Raw genomic sequence first — 27,179 nt, 5'->3', positions numbered from 1 at the left:
GAAGGATTTGAGGTGCACTGAGTTGACTGACATCTGACTCGTATTAGTAACACGGGAGCTTGAGCAGGTAGGTAGGATTAGTAAGTGAAAATGAGTACTATGCCTGGCCGCAAAATTGACAGTACCGGGGAAATCTAAAATTAGACAGACAAATCATAAGTCTTAAAGATTATCACCGGTACCTTGGCAGCTGACTGCAGCTATCCCAAGAGGTCCTTCTTGTCTTATGTTACTTCTTTATTGTACTGCTCACATGGAAAATGTAAGTAAAATTCTATGGGCATTGAGAGACCAACAAGCAGTTTATAAAGAGAAGAGTGATATTACCTGGGAGTGAGAGAAAACTTTTAACCTTGTAAAGTGCTTGGAGGATTGTGGCGTTGTTGGTGTCTGTTGTCTACAACAGACACCACTGATGAATTGGGTACTGTCTACGGTGTACACGTCTTAACGTTGTCCGAATTACCTGAAAGGTACAACTATTCCATAAAAAAAGAAGCAAAGGGGACAAGACAAACTGGATCATAGTTTAGTAAGGAATTGCACCAATTATTTTCAGTGAAAAGACCAATACAGGGTGTAAACAGATTAAACGCCGGTACTTACAGCAGTCATAAGGAGCACGACATAGAAACTGACATATGAAATAGGCCGGGAAGTTTTTACGTCAGTGTTGTTACTAGCAGCTGTGCTAGTTGCCTTATTAACCGTTATTGCTCGACATAAAGCACTGATACACACAAAAGCCTTATTTCCTGATAGAACCTGAACTGGCCTCAGTTGCGTGAAAGCTTGACAAACGAGAGCATCTTGGAAATTTCAAGTGCCCAGACTGTATCTTAAATCAATGACCTCTAAATTGACTGTCGAAGCATATTACTGCAAGAACACCTGGCCGCAAATGTTCTGTTTATTTTCTTTTAGGGGCTTGTATGATCAGCTACAAGTTTTATGTCATTCTTTGCAAATTTAGAATCTAATGGTATGTGATTCATCGTGTTCAAAGCAGTATTTATTTACAAAAGTAGCATCTTTATCACAAAACAACTTAATTATCGACGCCTCAAGCTTCAGGCTGTGCCATGTATTGTAAACTCGGTGATATTTGGAGTAAGTCAAATATTTGCAAATTTAGCAAGAGAGCCATGATGACCCAAATTCACTCACCCCGAATACATGGACAAGAAATGTCACTGAAGATCCAGTCAAAATATGTTTTCTAGAGTACTAATCACATGTCCTTAGAGGAGTATGATTTGACCTAGTGTTTAAACAGAAGGGACATAAATTTCATAAAGACAAGCGTCCCGACATTTTTTTAACATTATTTCATATAGATAGACAGAAAATGAGATCTCTAGAAAGGGTACGAGGTTTATCTATGTGCTGTGTGGCGGCTGCATGCAAAATGTCTCCCCGTACTTGGATTCAGTGTTGTTGTATTTTCTGGTCCTTTAGGATAATGGAGTCCATTCAACATATGTGTAATACTGTTCTAGGTGCTAGGAGGCGTGAAAGGTGTTGCACATTTCATTACCTCTCGTGGACAGACTAAATCAAACCGAGTCTGCTGTTATTCTTCTTGGTTGCATTCTTTGCTTCAAAAGGATCTTTTTACAGATTTTATTGACTTAGTGACCCAAGTTACTGACCAAAGACAATTTAAATTTAAATTGGCAAAGACAAAAACATTCAGACAAGGGTTTGACAGGTATCAAGTAGAATACATGACTTCTTGTGTTCATAAGGTTTTTCGAGGATTTGACCCAATTTGAACAAAGTTTTAATAGAGCAGAACATTAAAACAACCAGTAGAACTGCCAACTTAATATTTTATTCTTTAAAGGTTTTAACATTGATCTACATCTGTATATAAATGCCTAAATAAATAAATAAATAAAATGTAACATACGAAATAATACAACTAATAAAAATCTCCTTTTTAACTTAATCATAATAAATAAAACATACTTCAACATAGCTTTCAAAGTAAAATAATGTTACATTTTCAAAATACATGTATATTGTATACTGAAACAAGAGCTGTTTGTAAAATACATGCCCACACCATTATAAGTCAAAATATTCTCTAGCTTTTAATTGAAAACCAAAGTGTCTAAGGACTAACGGATGGACCAACAGATTGACACAAAACAAAAAAGGTACCCCATTTCTTGGAAACAAGGACATAAAATGCATCAAATATTGCACTACATGGATACAGTTATAAAATTTTACCAAAAGCTAATTATCAATTTTAAGCAATAATAATAATAAATAAATGAAAGCACTATTCTGAACTCTTGGCAGAAAAAATAGTATAATATATAGTAAATAGTATATTAGTAGTAGCGTTCCTTGACTTTGTTCTCTGTCAGAAATTGTAAAACCCGTTGTAAGTAAAACAGAAAGAGCACAAATCATGTTAGATACATAGAGGAAAATTGTTTGTTTCGATGTAAGATTAAAATATATTTCACTAAGTAGACATCATGTGCAATATTTTCAGGAGTGGTGCAGCCAAGAGTGAAAATGTAAATTACGGTGTTCTCATGAGAAATTTATATCAATCTTACCCTGAAACAAACAAATTTTCTCTTTAAGTATTTTCAACTGTTTTAATCAAAATATACCAATTTTACCACAATGTCACAATGCCAGGACATCACGATAACTGTGTTGAAAACTTGTCACATAGTTTTAAGAAGTTAATGGTTTCTTTTACATTTTAATATGAAGGAGCGTATAGTATTATGTTTGTATTGGTATTTATACACATCTATATATTTATTGAAGCATATTTTACAATTAATTTCCAATTATTCATAATTCATATTCTTCCGCATTTGAGTGTAGAGCCGTACCAGCGAAAAGTAAAAAAGATATTTTTCGTGCTTTGAAACAGTGAAAATGTCAACTTTATTTCACTATTTCATTGAAAAGCATAAAATAAGTGTAAAAATAATCGAGGACAGCATTTATCCACAACTCACAACTCTTTATATCGGCAGTTTTTAGCTCAAGCATTAGGCTAATAAAAAACATAATTCATGTACCTTAAAGAAAGACGTTTATGTCATTATCTTCCATTCTTATGGCTGGAAGTACCCTGAAACGTCTTGAGACCCCTCTTGAAAACAGGTATGCAAATGTATTTATGAATATTTATAAATGCAAGGTAAGTTAATCACTATTTTTAGACCTGCTCGAGGTTTCTCATGTTAAACTTCACACTGGTGGTAAGTATATGTGATCTTTTCCACAAAAACTGCATTCAAAAATAATTCATAATAAAGTGTACCGTTCCAAAACACATTCATAATACATCATATTGACATCTCAAACCATCTTAAAGAACACTGTAATTTGTATTTAAAACTAGAAGTTCAAAAAGTGTGATTGATAAACAGTTCAGAAAATGGCATGGACTGAATTGTTGGACAGTCTGACATCATCTAAGAAACTTTCTCATTTACCACAGTTTAAATAATCAAGTTTGGAAAGTAGTTTCTTCAAAATACCTGATCAAAATCATTTTTTGACTATAAATTCATAACTAATTGAGACATATTAAAAATAAAAAATCTTCTATTATCACATCTATAGAATGCCTTTAGAATGATATACTGTATAGCGGGTTATATTCACGGTGCTAAATGTTTGTGTTTTTTGAAGAGTTTTGAATTCAAGGTGTCTTAATTTCGTGGAAACTACTTTGACCGCGAATTATAAACCTTGGTTGTAAACAACAGAAAGGGCAGTCACTCTTACTGGACATGCAAATAATAATAAATACGCAAATTTTGAGGTTAATTGAAAACGAAAGTAGGATTTACATCAACACGATAATAAATTACCTCCTTTGCGTAGAGCGGAATTGGTCTCACTGAACTATCGATTTTTGTTTTCTTGAACATAAAACCAATAAAATATTGTCCTATTTGATGTTTCTTTTTTAAAATGTATATATTTTTATGAATGAATTGAAAGCAATTTTCAATATCTCGGAATGGCATTTTTCCAAAATGACATAAACTTCTCAATTCAAACCGATAACAAATGGAATGATCGTCCTTTGTTAGATCTGTTGAACTTTAAAGATGAAATGGCCAGTAATTATCGGCAATTAGCGTGATGCCTCGTGTCAGTTTTGTTGTTTGCAGTTTTATCTCGGTTAAAGAATATAATCGATCTTTTATTAGTATCATAAAATTTAGGATTTTTCATATTTCTTTCTTCAAAATATTAGTAAATTTATATAAAACTAGAGCCATCACTGAAGGTGGTGAATGTACCCCCGCACGCACTGACACAGTAAATTGCAATTTGACGCACACAATGTAAAGTAACAAAAGACAAAGTCAGTAATGCTGATGAGTAAAGTTTGTAATTGAGTGGTCTTCCTTGGTGAAATGTGTATATTCTCAGTAGCAAAAAATCGCGGTGTTTAGATTTCGTGCTGTCAGTGTTGACCGCGAATATAGCGAAAATTAAACCAACGTGAATAAAACCCGCTGTACAGTGTACATGCAATATCAATCGTATTATCTAATATTTAAAGGTATACTAGATCCAGATTTCATATTTGAAAACATGAACAGTAACTACTGACCTATACATATAGTTTTATGTAAACATAAAATTAACAAGAGCTGTCACTAATGGTGACAAATGCCCCCGCAGCACCTTGACCTTTGACCTGGTGACCCAAAAGTCAGTAGGGGTGGTGTACTCAATAAGTACTATCAGCATGTGAAGTTTGAAAGTCCTGGGTGAAGTGGTTCGCGAGTAAAGTGCCTTCATGCAAAAAGTTAACGTTGGCCCCTGTGACCTTGACCTTTGACCTGGTGACCCCAAAGTCAGTAGGGGTGGTGTACTCAATAAGTACTATCAGCATGTGAAGTTTGAAGGTCCTGAGTGCAGTGGTTCGCGAGTCAAGTGCCTTTATGCAAAAAGTTAACGTTGGCTCCTGTGACCTTGACCTGGTGACCCCAAAGTCAGGAGGGGTCGTGTACTCAATAAATACTATCAGCATGTGAAGGTCCTGGGTGCAGTGGTTTGCGAGTAAAGTGCCTTCATGCAAAAAGTTAACGTTGGCTCCTGTGACCTTGACCTTTGACCTGGTGACCCCAAAGTCAGTAGGGGTGGTGTACTCAATCAGTATTATCAGCATGTGAAGTTTAAAGGTCCTGGGTAGAGTGGTTCGCAAGTAAAGTGCCTTCATGCAAAAAGTTAACGTTGGCGCCTGTAACCTTGACCTTTGACCTGGTGACCCCAAAGTCAGGAGGGGTGGTGTACTCAATAAGTACTATCAGCATGTGAAGTTTGAAGGTCCTGGGTGCAGTGGTTTGCGAGTAAAATGCCTTCATGCAAAAAGTTAACATTGGCCCCTGTGTCCTTGACCTTTGACCTGGTAACCCCAAAGTCAGTAGGGGTGGTGTACGCAATAAGTACTATCAGCATGTGAAGTTTGAAGGTCCTGGGTGCAGTGGTTCGCGAGTAAAGTGCCTTCATGCAAAAAGTTAACCTTGTGACTAACGAACTAACAAACGAACGGACGGACAGTTGAAAACTAATATGCCTCCCTTCGGGGGCATAACAAGTTTATGTGTATTAACCATACCATGCATTAGGTTTAAAATAGTACACACTGTATACACGTATATCTAAACACAGTATATGTGTTCTGCTACTAAAAAAATTGTCTTTTACTGCATGACAGTTAATCATGAATGTAGCTCTACATAAACAACTGATTGATGTATTTAGTAAAATTAAATACATCTGATGAGGATTTTTTACATTTGAACAAAATATCTAAAGATAAAATATTTAAGAGAAAGATGGTGATTGGATATATTTAAAAAGAAATCACATGAAACTTTTGTTATTCAAACAGTGGACCTAACAACAGATTAGATGCCGTAATACAGGAAAAATGTTTTCCTCTGGTATTTGTGATTGTGTGCTTAACAAACAGACATGGAGAATTACTTTACACATAATTCTTTGATGAACACTGTACATGCAGGGAACACTGACTGAAGATCAAATCAATGTCTCTGGTGGCAAGATTATAAAACAATTTTGAACTCTTATCTTGAATTCAATCCCAGAATAAAATGCTTTCATTGGTTAACAAACGCAGTATACTTTTGATTGATCTATAACATTAGTTCATCCATTTAACTGAGTTCCAGAAAATTTTGCAACCTTGAAGGCTAGTCATTTTTTCAATGCCCTGGCATAACTAACCTAAAATGGCACTTTTTGATCTGTCTTCACTTTTAAAAATTTGTTATCTTCATAGAAGAGAAAGATGTCTATCCTTTGCCAGCTGTTGACGTGCAACAGTGTCTAGGTTGAACACAGGATCTCTAGGAATGGGAAATCCAGATGAGAGTTTCTGCTGTAGATCAGACTGGAAGTATGCTTCCTCTACTTGATTTGAGTGACCATAACAGCTGTTGAAGTGAGACCTGGAAACAGAAATTTGTTTGTCAGATTTTCTTGTTTTGATACAACTATTTCAAATTTTTGAAACTTTTAGTTGTTCAATTTGTAACATTTCAAAGTCATCAGTGTGGACAACATAAAAATATTTATCCACTGAGGGAAACTGGATAACAATCCGTGTTCTTCCTAACTTTTGCTTACCACTTATAAACATGCCAAAAAAACATAAAAATTATTCTTCACAGAAATTACTTTCTGCAAGCTTTCTATTCCAATTACATGAAATGAAATTATTTACTGTAAATCCGGTATTATTCGCGGTGTTTTAATTTTCGCGAATCTGGTGCATCGCGAATTCATAAATCCGCGTAAATTTCTTTCGATAACATACAGACATTATCCGAAAAAATGTCTGTAATACGGTCAAGTTAATCAATGAATAATAGCCGCCTGTGCATGATGTTTATTGAATGAACTTCAATTTATTTCAATACATTATGAATGGGTATAATAAAATCCTCAATTTCATGTAGAATATACTGCTTACAGACAGAATTAACGCTAAGGTCACGTATAGATTGGATTTACATGCAGCTGGCAGGGATGTACTATATAACATATGATAACTTTGTTTTTTATTTTTCTAACAGGTTATGGGTGCACCTTGTGTCAAACATGCAGAGCGCGTGTTGCCTAAAGGGATTATCCATATCATCCTTTATCTCCTCTAAAATCCTGAATTCTTTTACACATTTTGTTTAAATAACAATAGGGATTAGCGGACAATTTATCACACCATTATATTATACACTTGTACGTAACAATTATTTATGAAATGACTGTAACAAACTTTAAACATTTTATCAGCTATTAGATGTAATAAGAATAATCGCCCGTAAATTGAATAAAAAATTAAAAAGCTCTTTTCAATTAATTTCAGTAGAACAAATTTAAAGCAATTGGTTTGAATATAGTAACCGATTACTAATACGAAATAACCGCTACGGACCATGTATTTAACGAGGCGTTGGCGTGCATAAATTAGGTAAGGTGCGGAAGAATAGGCGTAAATGTAATCACCACTTCCGGAATTGGAATTTCGCTAATATAAGATAAGAACCTTCGCGAATTTAATTTATGACCCTCCCGTCGCCAATTCATAAATCTGCGAAATAATTCAGGGTGCGGGAATTCGCGAAATAAAGATCACGCGAATATAAAGTGATTTACAGTATTCAGGTGTCTGAAATATTTACAATCTGATTTGATACTTGATAATAAATACTTTAGGTCTTCATTTTTTTCTTACCGTGTCATCTGACTAAATAAACAAAATGACACTAACCTGAGCAATACATCAGAGAGACATTCCTCTTGTTGAAATTCTGTGTGAAGGGAAGCCAACATCTGTTGGAGATTGTTGTTTTTCCTGTCAGTTCCAGGATCTTCAATTGTACCTGGTAAAACATACAGCTAGTTTCAACAGATTTCAGACAATGTATGTACAGTAAAATAAATCTGTACAACTAAAAGTCAGATTTAAGGAAAGTGTGGGTAAACAAACAACTTTAAACTTCCTTCCTTTGAACATTGGACAGAAAGCAAATGAGAGGGCCATGTGGCAATAAACATACTCCCCTAACCTTAAACTTTAGATTTTAAAAATGAAACATTTTTGTTTAGTTTGAAACACATGCATTCCAAAATATGACAGATAGGACCCTGGAAAGAAAGAGGAAGTCAAACAAAGCAATTTAGACCAACTTGAGCTGAAATTATTGAAAATCCATCAAGTGGTTCATGAGAAAAAGCTGTTAAGAGATTTTTCTATTTTTAGCTTTTGTGGCCCTAAAAGGGGTCAAGGAGAACCGTTTGAACAAAAGAGATGTCCATGCTAGGATGCTATGACTCAGTTTGGTGTAATTCTGACCAGTAGTGTCTGAGAAGAGGGTGTATGTAAAATGCTGACAGGATGATGGACAATGGATGAGCTAAAAAAACAAAAAGCCAAAGTTGCATCAGTGATAAAAGCACTTTTTAGGTTCAAAATTTGAGCATCTGATTTGCATGCTGTAGGCTCAGCCTATACACTCCATAACAAAATAACAATGTGCCCATCTTCTACTAACCAAGGAAAGCTCGACTTCTGAAAAGTTATTCCGGGACAGGAAAGTTTGAATTTTTAACAGACTTTTCTCTAAAAAAGGTTAATGAATAAATATGCGTATTTGTTTGTACTTTTGCAATTTATTCTGTAAAGCACCTTTGAACGTGTACATGTGCATGAAAAGAGTGCTATATAAATGTGGTATAATGATAATAATAATAATGCTAAGTACAGGAAAAGGCAAATCTTTGTAAAAAATGGAAAACAGAGTTACTGAAGTCAGATCAGCAAAGTGAACAGAAGATTGTGAAGTTTCAATACACCCAAAAAAGTTATTACAGTGGTTTCAGCTTACATATGAAACTTATCAAGTGGGGCACAGCTGTATACCCTGATGAATAGATGAGTGCAATAACTGTATCCATTCTTTAAATTAAGTTAAGAAATGTAATCCCCACAAAAATCTACTGCATTCAAGTAAAACATGATAATTTTACATGCAAGCACCAGCAATGATCACTTCAACCTCCCTATATACCCATTACACCAGCACTCACATCAGAGACCATAAAGTGATTAAGGCAGACACAGACCTCTGAGATCAGTTGTAAACATATCTTGAGTTATATACTAAGCTCTGAGATCAACTGCAAACATATGGTGCTAGAGATATAAACAAACCTCTGAGATCAGATGCAAACAAAATTACACATGAGATTTATAAACCTCTGAGATCACAATTGCTTGAGCTATATACAAACCTCTGAGATCACAACTGCTTTAGCTATATACAAACCTCTGAGATCACATGCTTGAGCTATATACAAACCTCTGAGATCACAACTGCTTTAGCTATATACAAACCTCTGAGATCACATGTTTGAGCTATATACAAACCTCTGAGATCACAACTGCTTTAGCTATATACAAACCTCTGAGATCACAACTGCTTTAGCTATATACAAACCTCTGAGATCACATGCTTGAGCTATATATAAACCTCTGAGATCACAACTGCTTTAGCTATATACAAAACTCTGAGATCACAACTGCTTTAGCTATATACAAACCTCTGAGATCACAACTGCTTTAGCTATATACAAACCTCTGAGATCACAACTGCTTTAGCTATATACAAACCTCTGAGATCACAACTGCTTTAGCTATATACAAACCTCTGAGATCACATGCTTTAGCTATATACAAACCTCTGAGATCACAACTGCTTTAGCTATATACAAACCTCTGAGATCACATGCTTGAGCTATATACAAACCTCTGAGATCACAACTGCTTTAGCTATATACAAACCTCTGAGATCACATGCTTGAGCTATATATAAACCTCTGAGATCACAACTGCTTTAGCTATATACAAACCTCTGAGATCACAACTGCTTTAGCTATATACAAACCTCTGAGATCACATGCTTGAGCTATATACAAACCTCTGAGATCACATGCTTGAGCTATATATAAACCTCTGACATCACAATTGCTTGAGCTATATACAAACCTCTGAGATCACAATTGCTTGAGCTATATACAAACCTCTGACATCACAATTGCTTGAGCTATATACAAACCTCTGAGGTCACATGCTTAAGCTATATACAAACCTCTGAGATCAGCTGCAAACATATCATATTTAAGATATCTGTAAGAATCTCTATTGTCATCATCATCAGAACTCTCCATACATTCCTTGATGTAAAAGTCTAGATCTGCCAGATGCGCTAGGGAACCTTTCCACTGAAATGTGATAAATAATTTACATTTACATACGTTCATCTTACGTCTGACAGTATAAATTTAATTTACAGACACATAGTTTTTTTCCCAATAAATATTAAGATTTATGAGTTGTCCTTTGGGGTGAACTATAACTTTTTCTCAGTTTTTCTTTCTTTCAAAGGGCTGACTAGAGTTGCAAACACATAGCATTTATCTCACATCAGCGTCTTCAAATTGTCTGATATTTATCTAGATTTTCTATGCTGAAGAATTTCTTTAAACCATATTTCTTGAAAAATTGGAGAAAATCATTTAATTATAAAAATGTGCACAGTTGGTTATTGTAAAAGTTAAAAAAAATGCTGATTTTAATAAGAATTCCATACGATTGTAAATCTACTTATCTTATATAATCGTAACATTAACAAGAGCCGTCTCCATAGGATGACATATGCCCCCGATGGCACTTTGAATGAGTAGTTATGGCCGATGTTAGAGTTTAGGACCTTTGACCTACGGAGCTTGGTCTTGCGCGCGACACGTCGTCTTACTGTGTCACACATTCATGCGTAGTTATTTTAAAATCCATGCATGAATGACAAAGATATGGACCGGACACGCCCATCAATGCACTATCATGAAAAATGACCTTTAACGTCTAAGTGTGACCTTGACCTTTGAGCTACAGACCTGGGTCTTGCGCACAACACGTCGTCTTACTGTGGTACACATTCATGCCAAGTTATTTGAAAATCCATCCATGGTTGACAAAGATATGGACCGGACACGCCCATCAATGCACTATCCTTTAAAGTCTAAGTGTGACCTTGACCTTGGAGCTACGGACCTGGGTCTTGCGCGCAACACGTCGTCTTACTGTAGATCACATTCATGCCAAGTTATTTGAAAATCCATCCATCGATGACAAAGATATGGACCGAACACGCCCATCAATGCACTATCCTTTAATGTCTAAGTGTGACCTTGACCTTTGAGCTATGGACCTGGGTCTTGCGCGCGACACATCGTCTTACTGTGGTACACATTCATGCCAAGTTATTTGAAAATCCATCCATCGATGACAAAGATATGGACCGGACACGAAAATTGCGGACAGACTGACAGACCGACAGACGGTTCAAAAACTATATGCCTCCCTTCATTGTAACTTCAAGACTATCCCTTAAAAGTATCATATTCTGAACAGCAGTGATCAAATATCTTCAAAAAGATCAAAATATTTACCAAGGAATGGAAAAGACTCTCCTCATATTGTTCTGGGTTTTCCATCAACAACAACAGTGAGATATCTGAGTGACATTGAACGTACAGTGTAACATCATTAAGCCCTTCCATTTCATGAGTCCAGTACCGAGATATAGTGCTATCTGTAGACATATCACTGCTCAATGAGGAAAATAGACTTGCAGCCTGCCCAGATCCTCTCCTCTCTTCCAACACATCCGCTTGTCCCTCAGTCTCAGTCCCAGATTCGTATCTTATTTTTTAATAAAAACAAAATTTAAGCTTAATTATTGGTGCTGAGTAACTGAAGAAATTGTTCAAAAATGAAAATTTCATGATTGCCACCCAGTTTGCTAAGCTGGTAGATCACAAGACTATGAATTACATATAGTAGGTTATGAAGTGGAATATCTCTGTGAAGTCATTTGTCCTCAACCTATAAATCATGTGGAGAAGTTGTCAGTTACTTACAGCGAACAAGTCAGTACCTAAACAGAATCTAGGAATAAATGCAAAATACTGAAATACAGCTTTCAACTATTGAAGTGAAACAACAATAATTTTAATAGAAATCCTTATGAATGGATTTAATATAGTTGAGATTATTGAGATTGAGATACTCTTCTAGTCTTAAAATTTCTGACCTATGAAATATCAAACTTGTATTTTCTGAAATCCTACCCGAGATATCATGCAGCAAGCTTGTTTTCATGTAAACATTTTAAAAGACTGACCACAAAGACATTTGTTTTTGCTTTTTTAACTCATACCTGTGCTTCTGAGAAAACACTGGCAGAGATAAAAGTGAGTGTAAGGAGCAAGAACACAGTGAAAGAAACTGAATATGTTGGGAAATTTTTATCTTAGAGGAAAGAATTTTCATGGAATTAATTGAATTCATTAGAATATTCATTTATTCCATCTGTAAAATTTTAAATCCCTAAATTCCAAGTCCTGGTGAAATAACCATTCCTGCCAATACCCCAAAAAATTACTGCCAACGAAATTAAACAATTTTACAGTAAAAAAGACATTTTAAGTTCATACAAACCTATCTCTAATTCTTCCACCAAAATCTATAATTTCTTGATCATTTCCGTTAGCACCAAACATCTTCTCTTTGTTGAACCGAGCGATACAATGACTGCATCTTACTGCCCCTCTATGCTCAGGTTGTTTACTTAATAATTCTAGGCAGTTTATACATGGTTCTATAGTTGCTATGGTAACACTTTCATCCTCAGTTTCAATCTCTGATTCATATCTATTTGTATCATGAAATGTTCTTATGGGATCTATATTTTCTTTTCTATCATCACTGTTTTCTAATGTAGTATTTTCACCTTTATCTTTTTCAGTTGGTTTTCTCTCACTATAGGAGTCAGTAACAGAGTTATTTCCTTTTTGCTCATTCAAAATATTTGATTGTTCTCTTGTTCCAAATGTACCCTTAAGAATAACATGGTCCACTTTAGCCTCAGTTTCAACATGTTCTTTCTCACCTTTCCTAAAATTATGGTCATTATCTTTACCTCCAAGATAGGAAGCTGTTTCAACACCATTTTCACTCTCTGATACATCAGAATTCTGTTTTTGGATATCAGAAATTTGTTCATGGCTATTAGAATGGTGTACACCAGGAATGCGTACATGGACGTCAACAGTATGCTGGTGTATAGCATGGTCGGAACCTTTCTTCAGTGTTTTTGTTTCAGTATCTGACATACAATCATAGAATCTTGATTTGACAACTTCTGAGGATGAGTTAGATAAAGCTATTTCTGTCTGATTTGCTCCCGTACTTTCCTCTACTGAGGTTTCATCTGACATATTAGGATGTAATTTATTTTCTATACCATGTTCTTTAACATCCTTGTCTTCAATGTCATTAGATTTCAAAGTTAAAGGAGATTTTACAGTGAAGCTATCAGCATCTGATGGAGTCTCTTTCATTTCATCATCTGTATCTTCATCAAGATCACTTATTGACGGATTTTCTTCACTTTTATCAACTTTTGAGTGTTTTCTCCTCTTTAATACTGAGTCTGAGTTTCCTTTTAAAACACCAGTTTGTTCGTTAACTTTAGAAGCATCAAGCAGATCTATAGGTTCAAACTTTTCAGATTTTTTACCTTCCAACTTTGCCTGTGAATCAGTTTTAGACTGAGTTGATATATTCACCACAGTTGAAATGTTTTCAATGTCCTGGCCAGATTCCAATGGTTTTGAACCACTTCTATTCCCAATTTTAATATTTTCAGCCCCTATATCTGTTTCCTGAGAACCACACATTTTAGAATTAACTGCTTCCCCTAGAGTTTTAGTTTGAATTTCTAGAATTTTTGAATGTAGTTCTTTTTTAATTCCAACTTTTGTCTCTGTGTCACTATGACCAGAGTTTTGAGCATCATTTGGAGGGTCAGCAACACTTAAAACTTCATCCTCATCATTCTCAGAATCTGTTTCTGATTGTTCATTTTCACAACTAGTTGCCCTGGAAATTTGCCTGTAACTTTCACCAAAATGGGATTCTTTAGCTCTTGCATATAAAATTTCGACATCACTTTCTACTGGTGACTCACCTGTCTTACATTCAACAATGGGTACATGAGAAAGTGACAACTTAGATTTATTAGACCAAGAGTAATTGTCTACTGTCACAGACTCTTGTTTTGATGGGTACACTTTTCTTTGTCCGTTTGTTATATAGGAATGTAATGCTTTTTGAGGGACTGAGTTTGACAGAGATAAGTTAGGGCATGTTAATCTCCTTTTTGGTGAGGACTTGGATTGTCTGTAAGACTTTGCTGATAGTTTGATATCATCATTTTCGTCACTTTGACGGCTTACACTAAAGTCTGTAACTTTACAGTGATGCCTGGACAGTGAATCAAGTGGTGAAATTTCTGAAAGTTCTTCATCTGTGAGAAATACTGTAATGATTCTGCACCCTACTGGTAACTCACAGTCTGTAAGAAATGCAACACTATGAATACCTTAACCAAATTATATCTACACAAGTGTTTGTATGTTTTTGAACTTAGAGGATAAAGTTAACTTTTATGGTATTTATTAACTTATTTCATATGTAGAGCTACCTTATCTTATTATATACCCTGTAACATTTCCGTATGAACTGCACAACATGATGATTTTCTACAGACCCGGATTCAGAGGGTTGAGTGGGACCAGTTTAGAATGAAGGCATCACCAACGAGGCACATAGCACTGAGAGGGGGTAGGTATAGGACAGGGTCTGCCACATATATAAGATGGGGGGGGGGGGGTCAGAGGGGGTCCCCCTGGAAAATTTTGAAATATAGGTATGACAAAATAGTTGGATGCAACTTTGTTGAGTATAGGTCAACCTGAATGCAATGGTAATGGTAAAGGCAATGCCAGGGTAAATACAATTCCTCCCCCTTTTTCTCCAAATTAGTCAAGCTAAAAAAAACCCAGCTTAAATGGTTTAAGTTTGAAGACTGAAAGTCTTACCTGTTTTTCTGACTATATGCGGCATCTGAAAGAAAAAATAAATGCCTTTTTAGACATACACTTACACAATATTAAGCAAAACAAAACAAAGTACCCATAAAAGTAGGCAGCAATCAATGAAAGAGTGTCAGTCATGTACTGGGTTACTTGTAGTAGCGTTCATACAATTTGCTTAAGTTTGAAAAACCCATAAAGCAAATTTTCAGATTCCAATTTAACTAGCTTTGTTGATCTTTATCTTAAAATACATGTAGCGTGCTGACTAAGTTTGTTTCTACCAATTTCTGATTTCTAAGGTTATTAGTACCATGTTAAATGTTGTCAGATGTCATTATTTATTTTAGCACCATGCACCATAGCTGAATATTACAACCCAGGGTCCTGTATATATTTCTCTATATTGAAATTAAACTAAAAGATAGCAAACTACAAGTGCAAGAGAGTTCACTGCAAACTCCATATATATACAAATTTAGTTTGCAACATGGAGAGAAAGTTCACAAAATGTAATGATATGGAAGTCCTGCAACTCTTTCAAGGGTGAGTAAAGAACATCATAATAATGCTGATTGTGTTTTCATTATTCATTATTATAAAGTGTATTGTAGACTGTGAGCTTCTGTTTGTTTATAAGCTTATCTATAATCATAAGCTGAAAAGCAAATGAGTGACTCCTCCAGAGGACTATTAGTAATTTCAGTTGGAGGATATTGCAAGATACAGAAGATGAACTAACTAGAAGATCCTTTTGTAGAAAAGTGCATGTCTCCCCCAATGCATAGTCATATAAGCAAGACATCAATAGGGGACAGGAGCAAAAGTCAAAGAGACACTGATGGTTGGCTGCAATAGGGATCATCTACTTGGCATGTCCAATCAGACCACTTAGTTTCAACATTCTGGGCCTAGTGGTTCTCAAGTTATGAACTGAAAACAGTTTTCCATGTTCAGGCACCTGTGACCTTGACCTTTGATCGAATGACCCCAAAATCAGTAGGGGTAATCTACTCTGCATGTCCAATCATCCATTTAATTTTCAACATTCTGGGTCACGTGGTTCTCAAGTTATTGATTGGAAAGCGGTTTCTATGTTCAGTCCCCTGTGACCTTAACCTTTGATGGAGTGACCCCCAAAACAATAAGAGTCATCACTTAAGTCCTATCACCCTTTGAAGTTTGAAGGTTCTAGGTCAAATGGTTCTCAAGTTATTGACCGGAAATGGATTTCCATGTTCTGTCCACAGTGACCTTGACCTTTAAAGAGTGGCCCCAAAATCAATAGGGGTCATCTACTCTGCATGTCCAATCATCCTATGAAGTTTGAAGGTTTTAGGACAAATGGTTCTCAAGTTATTGACCGGAAATGGTTTTCCATGTTCGGCCCCTGTGACCTTGACCTTTAATAGAGTGACCCAAAAATCAACAGGGGTCATCTACTCTGCATGTCCAATCATCCTATGAAGTTTGAACATTTTGGGTCAAGTGGTTTTGAAGTTATTGATTTTCCATATTCAGGCCCCTGTGACCTTGACTTTTGATGGAGTGACCCCAAAAACAAAAGGGGTCGTCTACTCCATTAGCCCTGCCAACCTATGAAGTTTGAAGGGTCTAGGTCAAATGGTTCTCTAGTTATTGATTAGAAATGAAGAGTGACGGAAGGACGGACATGCCGACGGACGGACAGGGCAAAAACAATATGTCTCCCCCATTATTACATATAAATTAGTATTTTTAGTTGGTGGAGCAAGGGCTTGAATGCACCATCCCTGGTTTTGTAGTCAAACAGAGTTACCACTAGACCACTACATCCACTCTGTCCAATTACATTAACTATCAGTTCAAAATCATTATATTCACAACATTATAGCTTTTAATGATCTTATCACACATCCTGACAGGTATCAGAGATTAATTTCTATTGATTTACAGAAAAAATATTGTTATATTTTGTGCTTTTGACAAATAACTAAAATAGAGTAAACAAGAAGGTGAAGGTCGCAGGACAAAGTTAGATAAACAAGCAAATTCGCTGAATTGGAATCCCCCGCCGAAAGGGTCAGAGGTGAGGAACGGCAAAAAAATATATCCAGCAAAAAGTTAAGAATGTTACCAAGAAGCAAATAATTTCATTAGTCAAAATCAAATTAAAAGAAAATGAATGGTTTGTTTGTGTGGGGGGGAGGGGTGAGGATACAATAGTTTACATGTTGATTATAAATATTGATAGAAAACGAAAAATGAAAAAAAAAAAAAATGGGGGGGGGGGGGGGGGGGGGGGTGAAGGGGCAATAAGTATATGGAAAATTGATCAATCGAAAAAAAACTTGAAGGGCATCATCACAGTATCTTGGTTCATGTCTATTTCAAGTTTGATGAAATTCTACTAGCTAGTTACTGAGAAATGGCTGCAGACAGACATTTTTCATTAAATCAAGGGCAATAACTCTGAGGGAAATTGACCTATCAAAAAAAAACAAAAAACTTTACGGGCATCAGCGCAGTATCTTGGTCCATGTCTATTTCAAATTTGATGAGTTCTACCTGTTAGTTACGGAGAAATGGCTGCAAACGGACAGTTTTATTAAATCAAGGGCAATAACTCCGAGGGAAATTGACCAATCAAAAAAAAAAACTTGACGGGCATCATTGCAGTATGTTGGTTCATGTTTATTTCAAGTTTCATGAAATTCTACCAAGTAGTTACTGAGAAATGGCTGCGGACGGACGGACGCCATTTCAATACCCCCCTCCCGATTTCATCGGCGGGGGATAAAAAAATATCTTTGAAAGGATCAAAAGTTTTGTTAACTTGGTCAGGAGTTGTCAACTTAGAACTCACCTGATTGCAAAGGTAGATTAAATATGTTAAACTGGATGAGAGTTAAGTACTAAAAAAACTTACCTGATTACGAAGGTAGATCAAATGTTTTGTTAACTTGGGTGGAAGTTGTGTACTTAGAACTCTGCAAAAATATAGAGCATATTAAAGCAAAAGATGATTTTAGATATATCTAGCGGTAACCTTTTAAAAATATATTTGTTGTTTATCAAAGTATCCTTGCATTCATGTACACCTTTTATATACATTTTTTTTTATGAACATATACTAACAGTAGCATGTGGGGATAGTACAGAGTAGCATGAAATCAATATATTTGTCTTTGACAAATTTTTCACAGATTTAGTAAAAAAAGTAATAATAATAATAATAATAATTATCATATAAAATAAACTAATTCTTGTTTGTTTCATTTTAAAATATGAAATACACGAAGTACAAAACAAAATTTTTTTATGCCAATGAAAATAAATGAATTCTTAGTATTTAACTGGGAACAAAGTACGTTTACCCATTCTTGTATAATATAGTTCCAGCTAAAACATACGGTCTTCTCTGACTTGACTGTAGCAGATGAGAAGCTTGTAGAAACAGGTGAGATCCACTCTGCAAGTATAACAAATTATGTTAGATTAACAGATGGAATGTCTAGTTATGATAATGTCAGTACTCAGCATCTAACAATTCTAGCATTATTATTTGAAATTTAACCAAAAGCCTGCTGCATTCTCAGATTTACTGCTAAATTAACAATGAAAACTTGTTCAAAGAACAATAAATTCTTGAACATCTGCATCTATATTTATAAAAATAAGAGCTGTTTAAAAAACACATTATGCCGCCATGATGGCTTGTCCGAGGTAAGTGCGTACGCCATTTTAGTTTATAATAATTTATTTTAGGTCGATTGTGAAGCAAGTTCTACAACTTATATTAATCACTCTCACCACCTCATTCCTGATGGAATCCATCACCACGAGGGTATGAAAGAAGAGGTCAGTTCCCCTTTTAATGCTGAGCACCAAGTAAGGGAGCTACTGGTACCATTTTTCATGTATTTGGTATGACGCGGTCGGGGATCAAACCCACGACTCCTGCACTTGAAGCGGACACTCTACCACTAGGTTATCGAGGCAGTACGCCATTTTTAATGTTGTGACCTTGACTTTTGACTAAATGACCTAATAAACATCAGGGGCCACCACAGATTACAGGCAATAATTCCAAGATATCAATCGAAATATGCCTTCATTAACAAAGAGGAACCTTTTTCAGTCCAGAGGTCACAGTGACCTTGACCTTCAAAATATTCATCCACAAAACTAAAGGGTCATCTACAGACTACAGTCAATCATCCTATGAAATTTGAGGACTTTAGGCCAAAGAGGTCTTTAGTTATTGCATGAAAACCAGTTTCAGTCTCAAGGTCACTGTGATCTTGACTTTTGACCTACTGACCCCCAAAACAATAGGGTCATTTACTGACCGCAGGCAATCATCGTATGAAGTGTGACCTTGGGAGATCAAGCATTCTCTAGTTATGGACTGAAAAACAAAATGGTCTACAGACAGACCAACAATGAGCAAAACATTATAACAGACAAAATAACCCCAAGTTTTCTATACTTAGCATCATACTTATCCTTATTTTTCATCTAATCGTGGTGGGAACCATGGCTGACCTCTAGCATGCAACAAAGAAACTTTGTAGAACTGTAACATACACAATCAATTAGAATTTCTGCTACTAAGTTACAATTAATAAATATATTGCCAGAAGACCATGAAAAGAAACATGTCTTATAGAATATATCCCTACCTTTGGAAGTTGAATATATGGAAGAGATTGGAATGTTTGCTCTAGATTGTATCTCTGGAAAACGTTTGACACCTGTAGAATGGTTCTCCATATATTACTCAATTCTTGTAGAAACCCTACTGTTGACTCTTTACACCTCTAAAATGTAAGAATTAAATCTATATTACCACTAATCTGCTTTTTAAATTGTTTATTCGAAAAATGTAGTATTTCTGGAAAAACCAACAGAGTAGTTTTTCATTAGATGTAAATATTCACTGGAATACTGTTGAAAATTATGTAAAAGATATATCATGTCTCATCTGGAATAACTGATATGGGCAACTGGATCCGTCATTTCTCTTCCACTATCTTGTCTTTTGCAAAATTAATGAAATACACACATGTACCATTACTCTGTCATTCAGTCTTGTTTATTTTTTTCCCTCATGATTTTTGTTATGATTTTATAAGTTAAATGCAGAACTACCAACTGTAATAGGTTTCAAGTCCATATCTTTAAATAACAGCATGTATATCAACTTGTAAATGTTACTAGGTTTTACGAGTTCTTCAAAATTCAGCTTTGCTGACATGGTAGTGAACACTTTAAATTCGAACTTTATGATATTTTTTAATAATTTCCTTCTTAAAATCAGTGTATGTAAAGTTTTATGCTTTTTCCTAGGCTTTGTGTAATTTTCAAATCAGAATAAACTGTAACAAGCAAATTCAATGAATTTATATCCCCCTCTGAATAGGTTGTTTTGTGAATGAGGGGACTTTACTAGCATTTGAAACTTTGCCTAAAAGTGATCTATATTTGTATTAAGTTTCTTGAAGATCCGTTAATGTGTTACTTTTTTGTGGGAATTCATAAATTTTAAAACAGTTTAAGGGCAATAACTCTGCAGTAAGTGAAACACCTTTGTTGGGGCAGATGGAGGTATTTCCTGGCTAAAGGTGTCAATGACAATTATCTGTATTGTATGTTGAGTGTAACTGAACTTACATAATAAACATTATCTATCATGGGCTCTAACCATCTAAAAAGCTGATCACATTTACTGACCATGGGCTGACAGGAAAGACAAATTCAGTTATATAAACATCAGTTTAGATGAAAATGTCTGCACACTTACCAGTTTAAGACTGTCTATACTGCCGTGATATGTGATAAATGTCTCATACAAGGAGGATAACTGTGTGTACAACAAGGAGTCTGGTGTGAAACTCCCACCTTTAAGAACCTGAAAATAATGTAAAAATTAATATTCTTTGAATAGTCAAGCTAAACTGTATTTATCAATACTACATTATGTTGGATAATGTTATGAAGAAATATGTAAACAATTTGCCCATTTGCTAAACTTGAAAATCCGCTCTCTATAGGAGTATCTGATACACATTTGTAACAAAACAAAAACAGCACATTCTACATTTTTCAGAACAACATTAAAGACTGTCAAATTGAAAAGTCCAAGATATTTAGTATAATGTAAATACAAAGGGTCAAACTTTGGTCTCAAAACATTACTTATATGAGCCGTGCCATGGGAAAACCAACATAGTGGCTTTGCGACCAGCATGGATCCAGACCAGCCTGCGCATCCGCGCAGTCTGGCCAGGATCCATGCTGTTCGCTAACAGTTTCTCCATTTCCAATAGGCTTTAAAAGCGAACAGCATGGATCCTGACCAGACTGCGCGGATGCGCAGGCTGGTCTGGATCCATGCTGGTCGCAAACCCACTATGTTGGTTTTCTCATGGCACGGCTCATATTGTTAACATTATAAGATCTAAAACTGACAGTAACACTCATTATTTTATGTAAAAGTCTTAGTTTATTTAACAACTACTTCATGCTTACAAATGTATATGCCCCAGTTCTCTTCAATGCAAACTTGTCATGCTCAAACCTGAAGATATGTGGCGCAGATCTGCTAATTGTTGCTTTCAGGAACTCAGAAATGCCCATCAACTGTCCACAAAGAGCACACTGGTCTTCTATGCTGTACTGAAATAGGAACAGTTTATCAAGTCTTTTCTATGCAATCATTTAATAGTTTTACAATATTAGAGAAACACTAACTGAACAATATGATAATTATCTTTAATTTTATTTATTAAAGAAAGTGTTATGACATGTGATTCTAATTAACTTGTATCTTTTCTTAAACATACGTACACCACTTAACCTTGCAGCAACTGGTTAGAACACTGTGATTTCTTTTTGCTCATAATTATACAGCTACAGCTGTTGCCTAAGCTTCAAACTCAGTGGTGAAGTGCAAGAGATTTGAAACAGGACATTTAACAACTCAGGAACAGATGTCCCTAGTATTTAATTTTATAGTTCAAAGACTGATAGAGGGGGTGAAGGTCACCATGTAAAATCTTACATTATACAATGGTTGAGAACCGATTCCTAAATGCTTATGTGAATGCTTCTATAAGAATGTCATTCTTGTTTTATTACTGGAAAAAAATATGTACAAATTACATATTCTATGCAATCATTGTATAAGGCAATTTATATATTTAAAATCAATTTGTGATAAAAGAATTAGACCAGCAGGGGTTTCACTAGTACTTAAAGTAGAAGGCGGAAATTCCAAAGTAGAGAGACGTTTGGGGGGCACTTCCATTTAGAACATTATTTGCTACAGAAAAAGTAGCCGGGAATTGAGCCCACAAACAGCAGGGGGAAATCCCCTCCCCCATGACCCTCAATGAAACCCCTGGACTACACTATACAGAATAAATGTATTTGTAACATACACTGTCAGGGGTAAAGAAAAGTATGGCATCTTTTAAATCATCCTCTTCCTTCTTCAACATGTTGTGATCATAAATGAAAAACACTGCATCTCCATGTCTGAAACAAATATAATAAATAAACTGAAAATGTAACACCTCAAAAGCCCACAGACAACCAGACTATAGACAATGTATGTATAACAGTATGTAGAAAGTCAATGGTAAATGCATAATATAGTCTAGATAGATATCCCTGTTTCTCCTATTCTCAGGGTTTCTCATATTCTCGTTTTTTGCCTTCATGCTGTCAAATAATTTAATGTTTGTTATTTTCTAGACAGGAACTGACACACTGAAAATTTCAAGTGATTTGAATGCAAATTGATGAAACTATCAGCATTTTACTCTATTTTCAAAAAAATCCTTATTTTTTTTCTGGTGGTGTTAGCAAATTTGCCATAAATTATTGATTATGCAATTAAGTGTAATATTTCTTGATGTATTTACTACAAAATACATCTTTTTATAACACAATGGTAATTTTAATGTTTTAAATTCTACAACTTATTTGTGATGAAAAGTCAAATCTAAATCCATTGGAATACGAGAAAGTCTTGGCCCATTTCTGCAGGTGTGGGTGGTATCAAATACAGTAAAAATATATTTAAATGGGATAATTTCAGTAGCATTTTATGACTCCATCTGAAAGACAAGTGAATTTTCTACAAAATAACACCCAAATGCTGTTTATGAAATGGTTAATCTCTTACTGGGAATAAAAACAACCCCCTTAGGCACCCGAGAATATGAGAAAACAGGATATATGTGTTTTCCACTTCTGGTTTGACAGCAAAAATGTATATGTTTCTCTAGATCAGCAAGATGAACTGATTCATACTATAAGAGCATACCCATGACATACGATTCCTTCACTGACCATGTTAATGTCTAATGTGCGATGAAAACTTACTGATTCTTGGGCAGACAATGCACAATTTTCCTGTGTTTTTTTGTTTACAAGATTTTAACAAGAGCACCAGACTGTGCGGGGCATTATGTCCAAGAAACAATGTGAAGCTCAAATCTGTGAAGATGCCTGCAATTTTGAATGTTACCTGTCAAACGTGTTTAAAATACTGAGAGGAACTAGTGACCTAAATCTCTTACCTTATGGCCTCAAAATCAGTAGAGGTCATTCCCTGCCCATAGGCAATGAGTTTTAAAAGTAAGAGGATCATTGGTCAACATACTGAGCAGAAAAGGGTCTTTGTAATAACAGTCAATTTGGCTTTGGCCTTTAATCCAGTCAGCCTTAAAATCAATCATGGTAATCAAATACCTAAGACATTCTTTAGATATTGAGCAGAAACATTTATTTTTGCCTTAACCTTATGCCCACAAAATCAATAGGGGTCATCCCCTGCCCATAGACAGAAAGCTTTACAAGTAAGAGGGTTGCAATGAGCAATGCATCTACTAAGTCTGAAGATCATAGGTCAAAGCGTTCTTAAGTTATTGAGTGGAAATGATATTGTTAACAGACATACAGAGACACTCAGACCCACTCTTCACCATGTCCCTCAGGGTCTTTAAAACATGATCCAATTGGGTCGCTCATAAGTAAAGAAAACAGTAAGTTTATTATTTTAATTAATCTGTCCAGAGAAAAACAATAAAAGCTTCCAAATACATCATAAAAATTCCTATTAATTATTTGTTGAATTTCGGAATATATATTTTTCCCGGGATTAAAGATTTATAAATACTTCTGTTTCCTGTGACTTATGCCATGTATTTAAAACAACAAGAAAAATACTCCTGTTTTAAGTGATAAAATATAGTCTCCTAGCTCTTTGTAAATACCATTCTCAGTATTCATATTGATTACCGGACCTCTAGCCTGCCCTGTACAGGTTATCCGGACCTCTCGACTCCGGGTCTAGAGGTCCTATTACCGGACTCTAGGCTAGCCACTTCCTTTATATTACTGCACCCGGCGAAAGTTTTTCTGGCTGTAGCTAAAACATGTCCTATATGTATATATAACAGTGGTCAAGATAACTTTTACTGAAATCAGTAAAGTACTGATGATTTGTTTTCATCGAATGACCGATTTGTTCTTGGCCTGTTATGCACATCCACTCAAAAATTGTGATACCGAGTTCTGCAGGTAGAGCACACACACTAATTAACAGATCATATACAAATCAATATATCACCTGTAAATTTATATATCTACACATCTTTTAATCAATATATCAGTAAGTAAAATTGTTTTTAAAAAAAATCACAGTCAAATCCGCACCATTAAACACACATCTGGGGTTTATTTTTTATTAAACCAGCACATTTGTGAAGGTAATTTCAACTTTAAATGCTGCGAATTTTGTGTTTGGGGACATATTTTCAAAGAACTTTACAAGTAAAGGACTTCAAGATTATAATATACCCCAGAAATGCAAAAATAAGTCGACAATTCATTTCTCTGCCTTTCTTTCAATTCACCGGAAGCATTTTGATGTTGACTGGTGCTTTTCCATCAGTTATTTTAACAAGCGCCATGATTGATGCTGACAGAGATGCTGTTCATTACTAAGAAGCTGCTGATTAAAATGAATGACGATGTTGTAAACCAGTCAATCGTGACCTTCACCTCGGAAAAGAAATGAGAAGAATTTCGACATTATTACATGAATAAGTTATATTTTGATGTATTTATAGCATTTGAAACTGTTAAACATGCGTATGTGGTTTAATAGGGGATTTATCTACGGCGCGAAGCACCGGTGATGAAAATCCCCGAGACGGTAACGTCCGTATATAGTTATTCGTCTTTGTTGTTTGCATATACTGAGGCAATTTTTTCGATGTTTTCCAGTTCCGGTTTATGTACACACCGCAGACTGGTTGTCTGCATGAACATCCGGGCACCCCGAATCAGTCACAGAAATTCGTGAACCGCGCCAACATGATTTTTTTTTACTTCTTTTTCGTAATGAAAACTGCACATGCAACTAAAAAGCACTTTAAAAAGAAGTGTAAAGCCCGTCAAGATTCTGCGTGGAGTGCAAACAAAAAAAAAAAATCCAAAGCCAGTGCGAGAACGCGGAGAATGACGTTATGTCACAGCTTCCCATAAATTTTGCAAAGTATGATATTCGCTGTAAGAGGTATGATTACACTAATTGTAAACTTCAGATAGAGCGAATTTTCACTTTCTCACTTTGTTTTGAGTGTTGAATATTTCTTTTAAGTGGATGTATAAAAGATAAATCCCCATGCTAGGCGGTGCCTTAATTCATATTACAGATATGCTTAATGCAGTTTATTTTACAAATGCATCATAACAAACATTTTTTTTTTTCATAAAGTGAAAATTTACAATTTTTTGTTCTGTCTCCATCATTGAAATGTTTGTGGAAATCATTTGCATTAGAAAATAACAGTTACGAAGCGACTGATATACTGATTAAAAGATGTGTTGATATATAAATTTACAGGGGATATATTGATTTATATATGATTGATTTATATATGATATGTTAATTACTGTGTGTGCTCTACTTGTTCTGACAAACAGTAGACATTTTAAAATCTATTTAGAAGGATTAGACAGAATGACAACCATATCTAAGAAAACACTACATTTTGTTTATGTAAAAAAAGGCGTCATATCTATCAAATTATACACTGAACGGCCGACAGGCTCCAGAATAACAAAATAAACAAAACATTAGCAGACCTCCCCCTGTCAGCCATCTTGACAATGGAAACATCACATGATCAAAATCACGTGATAATATTGTTTTCGTCCAGTATCCGGTATTACGGTCTATCTTTCTTCCCCTCGTGGACATGGGTTAATTAAGGGCGTGCCATATGTTTGAACTGCAATTTGTTAATATGATATGCCGCCATTATCCACTGTATAACTATGAAAATGATGCTTATGTTGTTTACTTGATGGCAGAGTTACAGCCGGACAAGAATTTACAAAGTTACGGTCGGTCGGACGGACGGACAAGGCGATTTCAATATATCCACCTGCGAGGCATAAAAATCAAAGAACATACTGTAGTGTGTAAATAGAAAGTTATTTGCTGAAACATCGATGTAAGGATGTTATTGATAAATAAGACCTAAAATTATAAACTGCTTTTGTAAAATTCTTGAAATAGATATATATACTTGTTAACTTAATAATAACATAATCTATTAACAAAATCTGAAAAGCAGATCCCTCGGAAGCACTGATGACAAAGCTAATAGTGAATATTGCAGACTCGATTTGATTCAGACCGCATTAGCTGTAGCTGGTTTAATTTGTACACTAGTCAGCAGTGTACATGTATCTAAATAATTTGCAACCATGCTTTGCACGGAATGTCACAGATCAGAGGGATAGACTGGCTATATTCATCACTACAACCCGATAAATTATTATTATTACACCAGATTTATATAGCGCCCTTTTCATGATCAATTTCACGTTCAAAGGCGCTTTACATAGTCCAAATGCAGCCACACAGGGCGCATAATTCATCCTCTACTAGTACAGACACAGAGCGACAGAGTGAGACAAAGCCCCCACGACAGAGAGATCAGAAATCAGATACAGGCTTGTCCGACTAACTTAGCCTAGCTCGTTGCGAATAGACAGCCTGGTTCCATTTCTTCTGAGCCACCGAAATGAATTGTATAAAATTAATATCAACTATTAACCCTATCCAGTCAGTAAAGTGCATA

At 35.3% G+C, this 27,179-nt stretch overlaps 1 protein-coding gene across 1 annotated transcript; it reads right to left on the bottom strand.

Moving 5' to 3' along the window:
- Nucleotides 1-1,818: 1,818 nt before the first annotated feature.
- On the bottom strand, nt 1,819-26,216 carry LOC123533767 (uncharacterized). The gene is made up of 13 exons (XM_045315618.2): nt 26,176-26,216; nt 22,455-22,551; nt 21,544-21,690; nt 20,816-20,923; nt 19,695-19,832; nt 18,387-18,481; nt 17,939-17,999; nt 15,037-15,061; nt 12,593-14,510; nt 11,542-11,794; nt 10,182-10,314; nt 7,802-7,913; nt 1,819-6,479 (listed from the first exon to the last, which is right to left on the bottom strand). The coding sequence occupies exons 1-13, from the start codon at nt 26,190-26,192 to the stop codon at nt 6,305-6,307; spliced, it is 3,279 nt and encodes a 1,092-aa protein (XP_045171553.2). The 5' UTR covers nt 26,193-26,216; the 3' UTR covers nt 1,819-6,304.
- Nucleotides 26,217-27,179: the final 963 nt, after the last annotated feature.

The sequence above is a fragment of the Mercenaria mercenaria genome, chromosome 12, assembly GCF_021730395.1.
Source record: "Mercenaria mercenaria strain notata chromosome 12, MADL_Memer_1, whole genome shotgun sequence".
Taxonomy (NCBI): Eukaryota; Metazoa; Mollusca; class Bivalvia; order Venerida; family Veneridae; genus Mercenaria; species Mercenaria mercenaria.
Note: the sequence above shows the minus strand (reverse complement) of the source record. Positions and strands in the feature narration are given on the sequence as shown.